The following is a 14,994-nucleotide window of genomic DNA, read 5'->3' as shown; positions in this document are numbered from 1 at the left end:
AGCAGAAGAAATTTCAGGTACACCTATAAACGTAAGTAACTCTTTTTATTTCAGAAGACGGGATGAGATGAGGGCGTTAGCCAAACTTTATGAATGCATGGCTCAGGCTGAGCCTAGAGCATTTCTATACAATTATCCCTAGGCTTAGGCCTGGAAGCTTCTGGCCTCTGTACAATCTACTCCTCTCCCAGCCTGGACCTTCAAGGATTCAGCTTCCAGTTTCCACCTGCTGAACTAGGCCTAGAATGTTTCAACCTTCGAGACTTACTGCTAAATGAACCCACTCTTTCTAGCTCTTTCTGAACTCTGCTGGCTGGTTTAACTCAGCTGTTCTGGCTCAAACTCCTCTCCAAGCTGACTGATTCAAACTGGTTTCTCTCAGCTTCTGACAGATTGCTCTGCTGGGGAAGACTGCCTCTGAACTCCACAAACTGAACAGCTAACTCTATTGAACTGAACTGAGTACAATTGCAGTCAAACTGAACTGCACAGAATTTAACTGCTCTACACTCTCCCTCACCATCTTTTAAGTAGTCTCTAATTTCTATGCTTATGAGAGTTGGACTATCCTGTCTGATTCATTCTGTCAAATCCTTCTCTGATTCATCACTTTTTTTACCCCTAAATGTCCTTATGAAGATCCATTGTCCTGATCATCTGTCCTCCAGCAAATGTCCATTTAAGCATCAAGGTTTTCCAGTCTGCCAGTCTGAGAAATAATATGTCCTTTTTCAGCCAGTTTGTTGCATTGTCCCCATGCAATCAGAATCAGCTTTCTATGTCATCTGCACTGTTCTCTTTCTGTGCCTCTTCTTCCTTTAGTAGACTTTCCTTATGGAAGCTTCTCTTACTCAGATTGAATTTTTATCAACTTTGAGGGAACCCATAGACTTTCATCACCTGTGGAAATATAGACAAAACTTCTTCCCCATCACAAAACATTCCCTGACTTTCATTCTCATGTTAAGATATCTTTAAATTTTCCAGGTTGATCTAATTCAGAAAGTTTTTTCTACAATCCAGTGTCTTTCAGCAGCTGTTGGTCCTGCCTGATTTGCAGTCAAAAATTTAATGTTAAGTAAGCATTATTCAGCTATTTCTGGGAGTTCTTATGTGCCTGACCTAAGAGCCATTTCTTCTATGTCTCAGAAACTTAAATTGGACATAAAGGGCTTACTGTTACTAACTTTTGACACCTGTCACTTACTTTCCACCCTAGCATAAGATAAAATCCAATCATGTAGACTCAATCCTTTCCTAGCCGTCAAGAGGCAATGGAGAAAAAACTCTCAGTTAATCAACAGTGTCATTAGAAAATATTGTTCAGAAACAACAGAGGAAGTTGTCAAAATTGAAATCAAGTCTCTGTGGGCAGGGCAGTGCTGGCCTGCATTCCAGGATTTAGAAAACTGAAAATGGAGGAGGTACGTGTGAATCTAGCTAAGTCTCATGACAAGGTCCTGATTCAAACCAACACGATGAGGCTGATTGTGTCAGTCCTTCCAAGAGTAACTAAAACAAAGAGACTTTGAAAAGCACTTATGAAAAGTTCTTATGTATGCTATATGGCACTAGGTGTGTTCTAACCTGGGTTCCTAGAGGTAGTCTCTTTATTATATTGTTACAAGCATAGACTTATTCCATCTCAAGATTAGAGTTTAAAAAAATGAGGAATTGTAACAGGCCTGGCAGAAACAAAGTATTTTGCAATCTAATTATAAGACTACTGAAACAATGGACCCCAAATAAATATAAATTTCCCCAAGAATCTCATGCTGAGAGAAAGAAAAGGCCAGCTGGAGGAAGATCTTGTCTCTTGGAAAGCGATTCCCACGGTTCTAACTTGTCAGACTTTCTTACAAGACTGAACCTCAAACAATGATGAATCAGTGGGAGGTGGAACTACAACTTGAATGATACTATTTTGATGTGCACTTCTTAGGCCCTCTACTTAAATTTCAATCTCATTGCGGGACTCCGAGGATTTAGCGTTTTCCTTGAAATCTCTTAGGTTTTTTTTTTTTCCCCAATGTGGCCACATTGATCAAATCACTTTTTCTGCTTTCTATTTAATAAATAACAAACACTTAAAAAGATATTCAAGGGGCTGGAGAGATGACTCAGAAGTTAACTGCACTGACTGCTCTTCCAGAGGTCCTGAGTTCAATTCCCAGCAACCACATGCTGGCTCACAACTATCTTTAATGTGTTCTGATGCCTTCTTCTGGTGTGTCTGAAGACAGCAACAGTGTACTCATATATATAAAATAAATAAATCTTTTTAAAAAAGAGATATTCAACATCACTAGCAATCAAGAAAATGTAAATAAAAACAACTTTGAAATTCCATTTCACCCTAGTCTCAAGAAATCAAACATTAGTAGGCATGATGGTACATGACTTTTTCAGCACCTGTGAGAAAAAACAAGAGGATCTCTGAGACTTTGAGGCCAGGAGTTTAGGGCCAGTCATGGCTACAAAATGAAACTATATCTCATAAGAAACAAACAAGAAAAAAGAAACCAAATAACAAATGTTGGTGAGGATGTGAGCAAAGAGCAACCCATATCCACCTTTGGAAGTTCAAACTGGTACAGCCGCGGTATAAATCAGCATGGAGCTTCTTTTTAACTCCAGAGATAGACCCACCATTCTAGTCAGACAGTCCACTCCTGGACAAATAGCCAAAGGACAGCTTATCCAGCTACAGTGAAGGATGCTGACCATGTTCAATGCTGCTCTCCTCATAGTAACTAGAGAGAAGAACCAAAATCACCTGAGGAGTGGGTAATGAACATGGTACATACAATTAAAATTTACTCAGTTGCGAAAAGTTGAAATTATAAAATTTGCAAGTAAATGACTAAAAATGAAAAAAAAAATTCTACTGAGGTAGGTAATCCAACCATGATAAAACCAGGGCAGCATGTGCTCTTTCACATATGAGTCCTAACTTCAAATCTCCAATTTTGCATGTTCAGCGTGGACCTGCAAGAGTCAGGAAACTAGAAAGAGGCTCTTGGGAGGGAGATTTCTTAAGGAATGGAGGGAATGGAACAGAATACTATGAGAGTAAACAAGGAGCAGAGAGCTTTAAATAGTGAGGAGGTAGAGGATAAAGGGGATGTAAGATGGGAAAAAGTAAACCAAGATGAAAGTGGTGAAAAAAAATCATATGAAAACCTCCTGTCTTGTAACCAAATTCAAAAATATAATTTACTTTACATACTGTAGAATTTATACAACATCCCTCCAAGAGTCAAGTAATGTTGTCAAAATAAAGGGCAGGGGGAAAAAAGAGTCAGAATATAAGGTAAAAAACTGAGAAATGTCATCTCCTGGGCAAAACACAGTCATTGCAATCACGAACTCATAGAGCTAAGAATGTCTACACTAGGTCTACATAGGAATGGACGAATCGGGCTGGGGATTTAGCTCAGTGGTAGAGCGCTTACCTAGGAAGCGCAAGGCCCTGGGTTCGGTCCCCAGCTCCGAAAAAAAGAACCAAAAAAAAAAAAAAAAGGAATGGACGAATCAATAGTCAGGTATGGATGAAGTAGGAGCAGGGTTGTACTGCCCAGTACTGGACCACCTGTTAGTGCCAGACACAGAGAGAGGAGAGTCATTGCCATCAATCCTACCAGGCACTAATGGATAGTTACTATTCAATGAACGTATCGATTTCCCTAGTTACCCAAATGGGACAAAAACAAATGTGAAAATCATAAACCTGGGGAAAAACTGACAACAATGCCTCAGTGTTAGGTAAACAGTCAACCACAACCACTGACTACAGTCATTGTCCTTTTTTGTTTTAAAGATAAGACTCACTAAGCTGCCCAGCTGGTCTTGAACTCACTCTATAGCAGAGGCAGGCTTTAAAATTGCAGTCTTCCCCCTCAGCCTCCCAAGAAGCTAATATTTCAGGCCTAGATCTTAATGGGGTTTTTTTTTTTTTTTTTATTAACTTGAATATTTCTTATATACATTTGAAAGTGTTATTCCTTTCCTGGTTTCGGGCAAACATCCCCTCCCCCTCCCCTTCCTTATGGGTGTTCCCCCCCAACCCTCCCCCAACAGTCTAGTTCACTGGGGGTTCAGTCTTAGCAGGACCCAGGGCTTCCCCTTCCACTGGTGCTCTTACTAGGATATTCATTGCTACCTATGAGGTCAGAGTCCAGGGTCAGTCCATGTATAGTCTTTAGGTAGTGGCTTAGTCCCTGGAAGCTCTGGTTGCTTGGCATTGTTGTACATATGGGGTCTTGAGCCCCTTCAAGCTCTTCCAGTTCTTAATGTTTTAAAGATGAAAATAAAAGAAATAGAAAAATAGGGGTTGGGGATTTAGCTCAGTGGTAGAGCACTTGCCTAGCAAGCGCAAGGCCCTGGGTTCGGTCCCCAGCTCCGAAAAAAAAAAGAAAAAAGAAAAAAGAAAAATCATTGATGCAGTCGATACTAGAATACTACAGGAAATAGTCACCATGAGTACGCTAAAGCTTGAACAAAATACATTTGCATCTCTACTAGAATTTTATTACAGAAGGAAACATGTTTGCTTGGTTTGGTTTGTTTACTTGATATCCAAATTCCAAGAAATGCCTCCATAAACAAGATTAAGGTTATGCTTCAACCCTGGACATCAAAGTGAACATGGTGTCCAGGTCCTCCATGCGTTCCACAGTCCCTACCTGTTATGGGTATGGGTGGTATGCAGGCCTCCTACTCTGATTCTTCAGTTCAGGGAGTTGGTCAGCTCTTCCCTATATAATCCAACCATTTTGGTTACCAGTTCTCTTTGTACTGTTGGACCTCCTGGATACTGCTCCTACTTCCTCTCTCCTCACCCCCAACCCACCACAGCCCAGCTCAAGGTCATGTCCACTCTGGACTCTCCCAGTCCCTGCCTCTGGCTATGCTCTCCCACATATCTACAATAAACTTTCTCTTCCACTATGCCTAGGGGTAGTCAAGTTTCCTTTCTTTTCCTTTTTATTTATTTGTTCCTTCAGTAAACAGCACCAAAAGCAAGAAGTTTTTGTGTCAAGTGATACAAGGCATAGAAAAGAGAATATCACCTCCATGGTATTTATGACTAAAAATTTACAGCTTGAATCTTATTATAAAGTTCTCGAGCAAGTAAACAATAAGAAATAATCAGGTTTTGGACACAAAGTGAGGAAAAAGGGTTGGAGATCTGGGACGAACAGGGGGAGAGAAAGTGAACTTGATGAAAACTTGCTGCCCAAAATTCTCAAAAAACCTAATGAAAATACTAGTAATATCTTTAAATGACTTGTATATGTCAAAAGTGTGAAGGTCTCAGTTAAAGATTAAAGAGGTGTGATATGTAATGAGGTTCTCTGAAATGTGTATTAAATACATTTAATAGGATATTTAATAGGATAGGAAAATTGATGATGTCTGCTTAAAAACTTTTTGTGGTGTGTGTGTGTGTGTGTGTGTGTGTGTGTGTGTGTGTGTCTGTATGTGTGTGCGTGCGCAGGTAAGCCAGAGTCAATATCAGATGTCTTCTTAAATAGCTCTCCACCTTTTTTGAAACAGAGTAATCATAGTTACTTGTCGTTAGTTCAAGAAACTTTATATATATACATTTCACTAACTCTCACAAATCTCTAAGGCAGATACTATCAGTGCTACCATTTCTATTTTACAGATAAAAATAGTAACAAGCAGGTAGCTAATTTATCAAAATTCACATAACTTCTAATCAGCACAGCTAGAAACGTCCTACCCTAACAATCTAGCTCTTCAGTAATGTCAGTAGTATTGGTATCTAGCAGATTATTCAGGAACCATTTAAGAAATTCAGTGCATTTGGCTGTGTGACAGTAGTATATCGCCTAAAACACACAGCTTTGAAGAGACTAAAACGCTTGAGGAACAGGATATAGTGTGATGTGTGCATATTCAAATATAATTCAAATATATTACTAATGTAGATGTGATATTGGTAAACAATGTGCAATAAATGATAAATAAGAAACTTATTTACTACCAACCTATTGGGATTTATATTTTTAGGTCTATATTTTGGCACTTGTCCTTGCACTTGCACATCTACCAGAACCAAATCATAAGACTATACTGCCAAAGAAACTACATAGTTGGCTCATAGGACATGGAGTTGGTCTTGATCTAGAAAATTGTCCTCTGGACTAGCATTCATGGTACTGGAAGGTGCTATGCAGGCTACATAGACTTACCCAGTTGTAAACCCTACTAACTACAAAGGCATCAGCCCTGGCAAGGCACGCCAACTGATGCAATAGTGACATAAATTTTTACAGAGTAACTGATCACTTTCTCATTTGATTAAAGGCCTACTATGTAAGACAAGACTTATGCCTAGCCAAGGACCCATGGATGGGGAAGTTAAAACCATAGAGAAGAACTGTGATTGTTTACTAAGTGGGCAAAGTATCAAACTACTTCCTGAACAGTCGTCTCTGTGTCCATACAGTAGTGCGGCTCTCTTGCAGCAGGTGAAACTAATACAGAGGCCTGCATCTGCTCAGAGGACAGGAGATGAGAAACTGTGGTGTGCTTAGCCCTAAATGAGACATCTATACCAAACCCCTTACCTGTGTGACTCAGACTATTGTGGAAGTGGAGCAGAAAGTTTCTAAGAGCTAGAAGTGAGAGCGCACTTTGCGGAAGCCCTCTCTAACTTGTGCTGCCCATGTACTTCTGCTTTGAGGCTAAGTTAGTGCCGCATCAACGAAGTGGAATTTGGGATTATTTCTCCATTTCATGCTGGGTTTGTTTTTTTTGTTTTTTGTTTTGTTTTTTTTGTGGCTTGAAAGAAAGTTGGGGAGGGATTAAAAAATGTTTTGAAACAAGATTATAACGACAGTTGCACTACTCCATAAATTTACTGAAAAATCTTTGAATTGTACATTTAAAATGGAAAAATATGTATTATACACCAACAAAATTCTTTAAAAATAAATGACTTAAAAACAAGGTTTTTAAGACTGGAGAGATGGCTCAGTGGTTTACATGGGACAATAAATGCACATCATTTTAAACTAGAAGATTGTTCTCCTTTTTTATGAAAGACCTAGGAAACTAATACTCATCTCATAACATCTAAACAAGGAAAACAACCTCAGAATGAAATAGTTAGTGATTAGCTGGATTGTTTAAGAGGGTATCCCCCATAGCTTAAGACTCTTTATTAGGTGAAGGAGGCTACTGTTATGTATTTAATACACCACAGTAGGTTGTTCTCTTGAACATTTTTTTTTTCAGAGCTGAGGACCAGGGCCTTGCGCTTACTAGGCAAGCACTCTACCACTGAGCTAAATCCCCAACCCCTTGAACATGTTTTTAATATTCCGTTCCTTTTGTAGCAATGCGTGGAACAGGAATATGTTTGTTATTAAAGTTAATAAACTCGTGAATTATAAACATTTTAAGCAACAGAATATTTAAAAATATCTTTCACCCAATATATATTTCAAAACACTCATAATTTCAAACTAAATAAAATATCATTAATAATAGTATATTAGTTTCAAAGTATTGTTTAAAAGATTTCCATCAACCCAAAAGTTTCTTCATATATTTTTGTAATAAAACCCTACTCCCATCCATAAATAACCCTTATCTGTTCTCTGCTGATTCATATTGGCTTTTCTTTTGTTTCACCCCTTACATATTTGAAAACAGACATACATTTGTTTATAAAAATTACCTTCAAGCATGAGATTTTTGGAGAAACTTACTATGGAAATCAGAAATCAATAAAAGGAGGATTTTTAGAGTTTAATACAATATACTACAGTAATATACATATTTCATGAGGACAGAGTAACAATGACTTTAAAAACTGAGGTTTTAGTTCTTTACATAATCTTTTCTCCTTATTATTTTTTATTTATTTACATTCCAAATGTAACCCTCCCAAGTCCCCCCTCCCCTTAACGTCTGACCATGAGAAACTCATTGTTTTTCAACTAAGACCAGGAACAAGGCAAAGATGTCCACCCCATCTGGTTTTGATTATTTTAACATTGTCATAACTACAATAATAACATCAAAATTAAGAAATATACAGATTTGGAATGAAGAAATAAAAATTATCTTTACTTGTACATAAAAGAATTGTTTATGTAGAAAATCCTAAATAATCAACAGAAAAATCCTCCTGAAGTTAATATGTATAGCAAGGTACAAAAGACAAGATTAATATACAAAATTAATTACTGAACAAATGCAATTGGACTTTAAAACATATTAACATTTATACTGACACCAAAAGTATTTAAATATAAATTTAACACAATACATACAAGGTCCCTATAAGGAAGAAACAAATCTTATCTTTAGATTCAATGCAATCACAAGTGAAAGAAAAGCAAATCATTTTGTAGATGTTAATAAATTGGTTCTCTGTTTCTCTGTTTGGAGGGAATAATCCACAAAAACTAGCATATTTTTGAAGAAGAGGAACAAATCTAGAGGACTGTCAGTGCCCAACATGAAGACTTACTATGAAGTTCCAGCAATATATGAAGTTGAGAGAACAGAAGAGAGTCCAGAATAGACCCACAGACACAGAGGGTCTATTATGCCTTATCTCTGACAAAGAATAAGGCAATACAAGTAGATGAATGATAGTATCTTTCAATAAAACTCTGAAATAACTGGATATCCATATACAAAAAAAATAAATTTCAACATATATTTTGCATTGTTCAGAAAAATAACTCAAGATTAGCTAGAAATTTAAAAAATACAAAACTATAAAACCACTAGAAGATAACATAGGAGAAAATCTAGATGACCCAGAGTTTGACAATGACTGTTTAGATAACATTAAAGCATGAACAAGACTTGAGCAAGCTCAAACCAAAGAAAATCCCAGCATAGAGATGGAAAGGCAGGAGCAAAATTCTCACCACAAAATGAGGAGTATCAATAAACATTCATAAACTGTAACAACTGGTGGGTCTAAACTTGTGGACAGGAAAAGAATATACAGAAAATCTCTTCATTTTCTACTCAATATTGTTGTGAACATAAGGTACTCTAAAACAATAAGACCTATTCAGAGTTAATATTGTGAAAACTGCTCTAGTATCAAAACTTACCTACAGATTCAATGCAATTTTAGTGAAAATTCTAATGGAATTCTTTGTAAATAAACAATCAAAAGTCAAAGCAACCCTGAGCATAAAGTCCAATGCTAGCGGTGTCACAGTATCTGAATTCAAACTGTACTGGAGCCCATCCTAACAGAGAGAGCATGGTACTGGCTCAAGAGAAGGCATGGAGCCCAATAGGACAGAGCAGAAAACCCAGAAATAAGCCCACAGTAATCATTAACAAAGGTCCACAAAAATTCATTGCACAAAGAAAAACGGAAGCCAGCCTATTAACAAATAGCACTTAGAAAGCTAAAAATCCTCATATAGAATGGAGTGAAGCTGAAGTTAGAGTAATGACGTTAGACTGGTATCTCTCACCCTATACCACATCCCAAATTAACTCAAGGTGGATCAAAGACCTAAGGGTAATATTTTATAACTCAAAAAGGCTGAAGAAAAATATAGAAAAGATACTTCAAGATATAGACATTAACAGTACTTTCTGAAAGGGAAACTAATGCTATAATAATACTCTAAAAACTAATGTACAGGATTGCATAAAATTGACAAGCTTCTTCACAGAAGCAACAAAGTGAAGAGACAGTCTACAGAATCAGGAAAATCCGTGCTAGTTATATATCTAACAAAAGACTCCTACCAAGGTAGGATATGAGTAGAATCCAAAAAATAAACTAGCCCCAAACCAACTCAACTCAGTCCAATTGATAAATGTATACAACAGATAGCTTTTAATACATAAATATAAAAATATGTTTAACATCTCTAGTCATAAGAAAAGTGCACATCAAAACTACACTGAGATTCTATCTCACTCCAGTCAGGACAACTATCACAAAGAAAATAACAAATATTGGCGAGGATGTAGGGAAGAAACCATTGTGACTACTGTTGGAAACACAGACTTATACAGCCACAATGGAAATAAATATGGAGATTCAAAAAAATAAAATATCACTACCACACTATGTGAGTATCCACTCATCACTATTTACTCAAAGGAATCTAAGTCAGCATATCACAGAGATACTTGCTTTCCCTGTTTACTGTAGCATTACTCATAGTAGCAAGATGTGGAATAATATACTTGTTTATCAACAGACAAACAAATATGTGATTGATCATATACATATATATATACGCACACATAAAGAGAGAGAGACAGACAGAGAGAGAAAGAGAGAGAGAGAGAGAGAGAGAGAGAGAGAGAGAGAGAGAGTAGAAAAGACCTAGTAGAGGATGGGGATTAATGAGAGAGACAGAGGGAAGAAGAGAGAATAAAGGTAAAATGAACATGAGCAAAGTACATTATATATAGTTATATACAAATGAAGATTTGCATAATAAAATCCATTGCTTAGCATCCTCACATGAACATAGAATGCCTATTAAAATAATACACACACTGTTTTATAAGTGATATATGGAAAGGGTACATGGTATATGGGTAAGTGGGATCACAAATAAATCATTTCTTGCTTCTAAAGAAAAATAACATACCCCAAGGAGTATATGAGGCAGTTTTTTTGACAAAAGCATTAAAACCAGGTGTGATATATATTTGCAACTCCAGCCATTTCAATGCTGAAGAAGCAAAATTACTTGAGTTTGAAGCAAGTTTGGATTGCAGAATATCACCTGTTTGAAAAAAATCAAATCTTCAACTTACATTTCTTTTATCTAAAAATAAAACACAGGACTGGAATGCGGTTCAGTAGTAAAGTGCTTGCTTACTTCAATGTGTGGGTTCCTAGGTTCAAGTGTCAGCATGTAAACACACAAATAAGTCTTAGCCAGCACTCACTGCAGAGACTGCTGGTGGCAGCACTCAAAAAGCAACACAGCCTTATGCCCTGTGAGATATGAGAAAGCTGAGTTGACGGTGTGCTCACATATGTCCATTCGCATTCAGTACATTGTAATGCACTCCTATGTGGGTCTAGCTGAGGCAACCATCATCAAAGCCTAAACTGAAAGGATATCATAAACAGATAACCGTACATTCGGATTCTGATTAGACTGATTCCTCGGCCGAGACTTTTCCTTCCCTTTCTAAACTACCTTACTTTCTTAATATGAACTCAAAGCTTTTACAATAAACTTAAAACATGTAGATTTTAGATTTCCTCCCCTGCATTCTCACAAACAGCCTTATATGTATATATTTATTCCTATAGTACACCTTTCTAGAATAGATACTCAAGTAAGAATTAGCACTGGTCTCTTACACATGTCTTCCAATGTAGCAATGTATAACAACTTTGTTTTAAATTAAAATTACCATTTAGATTATAATTCAAATTAAATAAAAATGTTACTTAGACAATCCATGTTCTCTTTTTCTAACATCTTCCATTTCCTAAGATAATCTTATCATCTTTTCTACAAATAAAGTAATAACTAGACAGACCTCTGTCCAGGGGCAGCGAACTGAATGAGTCAATGTCCCTCCACACCTAACCCATATAATCAATCTACATTTAAAATGTGGCCTTACACCTGTGAAATAAATGAGTTGATAAAGTTGCCTGTTGCCAGCCCCAAGGCCCTGAGTTTATTTAATACCAAGGAACCATGGTGACAGGAAAGAACTGACTCTTACAAGTTATCCTCTGACTTCCACATATGTGCCATGAACTTACACTCCACATACAAAGAAATAAAGAAGCAAATATTTTTAAAAATTAAATGAAAAGGCATATGCTATAGCATTCCCATTTTTCAGTTACCGACTGTAAGACCTAAGTTTTCCAAGGTTACAGAAAAAAATTAGAAATGCCAGACTTCAGTATAATATATTTCTAAATAATTTTACTTTCTCTTTATATGTATGTATATACATATGTATAAATGTATATGTATAAATATATATTTGTATACATACATATACATCTGTGTATATATTCATATACACAGACATAAATGTATATATAAATAAATATATAAACATACATATAAAGGGCCCAGAAACTGATTATAGTCAGCCTGATTAAAAAAATCTAATACAAAAATATTGAGTGATTTTTTTAAAAATATTTTTGAAGATCTGTATTCTAGTTCAGGCTTCCTTACAATGTAGCCTTCAACATTTTATTTGAATTCCATGTGCCTCGATTTCTTATTTATTACTTTTTTCTTTTGATTAAAGCAATTGGAGAAGTTAAAAACAACACTATACAAATGTAAAATCGGGCCAAAACTTCACTATTTTTCCTAATTTTCTTTAAAACATATGCTAATGTGGTTTTGCCTTTCCATTAAACTGTAAAAAACATCCTATACTAGACATTAACACCCAGGAAATGCAAACTTTTACATGTGGCCTTTGATTTTTTTCTACCAAACATTGTAGACCCTCTTTTCTAGCCAAATTTTAGGTCCCTTGCTCTTTTAAGCCACAAACCGGTTGACCCTGTAGCCCAGTAGAATCATCCATTTCTAAACCCCTGCAGATAATCCTCATTTGGTTTTAAATCCCTGAACTGCTCCCACCAAGTAACAAGCCATAAACCACGTCAAACTGGCTGAAGCCTGCTTTTCTAGGACAAGTCCCAACCCCCATCCACTCCCCTGCTACACAGGGGATTTTCCCCTATATTTAATCTTTCCTAAATCTCATGCTGTAATTCCTGTGTATTGTTCCTGTCGTTCACAGAACAGCCCCAGGTATTATTAACATTATTATTCAGAGTAACCACAGAAGCAGAATTTATGTATCTATTCAAGTTAAGTTGGTACACAAATCTTTTACTCATTTTTTCAACACTACACACACACACACAAACACACACACACACACACACACACACACACACAATGGCTTTAGGTTTATGCAGGCTGACTATCTGACATCCTTCCCCCTGCCCCAATCACATCCCCCACCCCCCACTGTCCTTGCTCTTAATTTAGGCTCTGTTCTTCTTGGTGACACTGGTGTTCTTCCCACCTCTCCGCTCCCTCCCTATCCAAACCTGGCGTCCTGGGGAACACTGGGCATGCTCAGTAGCCACAGCTGGTGCAGGAAGCAAAGCGGGAGCTTTTTTTGCAGCATTAGAACCCGGCTGCTGCTGAAGGCCCTAAATCAGTGGCCCAGAAATTGTTCTATCCTTCTAGGATATCATTTAACTGTGTATTTGAAAGATGAGTACGGATTGAAATGGACATTTTACAGCGATCTTAGTCTGCAAGGTGGGTCACAACAGGAGAGCTTAAAACAGCCTTTTCTATGATTTGGTCTGCGGAGATTTCTGCTGCTCTGAGCTATGATCACGCTGATAGAAGGCTAGGAGCTAACGTTCAGCATCTCTCCTTCACCATGTAAATACTGACAACCGCCCCCCGCCCCATCCACGCTACCCTTGAGCTGCCCTACACTAAAGGGGATGCTGCCTGAAGTCCAAAGTCTGTGTGCCAGACAGGGACTGTGTAGAAGACAGGCAAATCAATCACTCCAAATATTAAATCAAGCAGGCGGCTGACGGACCCCAGCGATAAACAAACGGGCTAATGCCAAATGACAGTTCAGGAACCTTACAGATACTCATATGTGAACAGTATTCCTGTCTCCCAAAAGCGCATCCCTTCCACGTACGTGAACTACAGCACTTCCCTTTGAGAAAGATACTGACAGATCTCTCTGTCTCTCTCTCTCTCTCTCTCTCTCTCTCTCTCTCTCTCTCTCTCTCTCTCTCTCTCTCACACACACACACACACACACACACCACGACCCTTTTCTCCTGTTTTCTGCTGAGACTAAGTCTCTTCAACAGCAGCAGATTCCCTCACGTCGCTGCCTGAGGACGGAGCACAGGAAGAAATGTATTAAGGGCTAAATAGGATGAGAGGGTGGGGGTGGGTTTCTTTGCAGGGGCTTGAGTCAGCACTGCAAATCTTCGGAAACAGAAAGATAAGCAATAGCAGGAAGAGAGAAAGACACACAACTGCCCCTGCTGCTAAACCCTAGCCATTTCTTCAAACAGCAACAAACATGAGACATTTCATCACCATACTGCATCCATATTGAGAAGGTGGGGGGAAAAGCATGTGCTCTGCTTTAAGCATTTCGGTCTCTGGAGATGGGAGGAGACCCTGTCCATATGTTGTGGGAGCTATCCACCACCCCAAAAGTACACTCTGCCAGCACCTAGCAGTGTACCACTTGCCTGACAGGTTCAGCAGCCAAGCGGTTAATCTATTTGACAGCAGGATGTCTCTTACCGTTGGCAGCAGCGGCTCCATTTGGGCTCCCTGGTCTTTAATCTCCATGTTCTGTAACACCTCTGGAAAAAGCACCTTGCTCTGCAGTGTCTTCGGTGTCTTCCACTCAGCCCGGCACTCGCTCTGCTTAGTATTCGGATCAGGTAGCTCTGAAGCAGGAGGCAACTGCACACTCCAACTCACCAGAGTCACATGGCTCCTACTCACTCGGGCTGCTGGCCAGGTTTTGCACTGATTGCCTTGGATCCTTGGGCCGGTAAGAGAGATCACCCGAGCCCTGAATCACTGCCCACACCTGGATACTTGTATAAAGTACAGCCGACAATGTACAAGTCCAAAGGGCACTGAGAATTTTGCCTGAGATAGTAACTTCTTATACAAATGAGTTCGTGCTGGCCTCTAACCAGCTCAGTCTGATTTGGACACCTTGAGGCACTCACTGCATTCCAGAATCTTTTAGGAAATAACAGTTCAAGTACGGTGATGTCAACGCAAAGTCTTAATAGGAGTTTTCTTACCTACTATCATTTAGTATAATATTTGAGGTAATATGACTTCAAAATTGGAATGTCAGTGAGCTTGAACTATACACTAATTTGAAAATGTAAGTTGTTGATAAATTAGTAAAATAGACATTTTCTATGTTTAT

The 14,994-nt window shown here is 38.1% G+C and overlaps 1 protein-coding gene across 1 annotated transcript in view; it reads right to left on the bottom strand.

Moving 5' to 3' along the window:
- Slc4a10 (solute carrier family 4 member 10) overlaps positions 1–14,395 on the bottom strand; it is a 279,408-nt gene extending 265,013 nt beyond the window's left edge. The window contains exon 1 of the mRNA XM_032903383.1: positions 14,346–14,395. Within this exon, the coding sequence (XP_032759274.1) occupies positions 14,346–14,393 (48 nt within the window). The 5' untranslated portion in view covers positions 14,394–14,395. The remainder of the gene's footprint in view (positions 1–14,345) is intronic.
- Positions 14,396–14,994: the final 599 nt, after the last annotated feature.

Source organism: Rattus rattus, chromosome 5 (assembly GCF_011064425.1).
Source record: "Rattus rattus isolate New Zealand chromosome 5, Rrattus_CSIRO_v1, whole genome shotgun sequence".
In the NCBI taxonomy this organism is placed as follows: domain Eukaryota; kingdom Metazoa; phylum Chordata; class Mammalia; order Rodentia; family Muridae; genus Rattus; species Rattus rattus.
The sequence above is the reverse complement of the archived record's forward strand: the minus strand, read 5'-3'. Positions and strand labels throughout refer to the sequence as shown.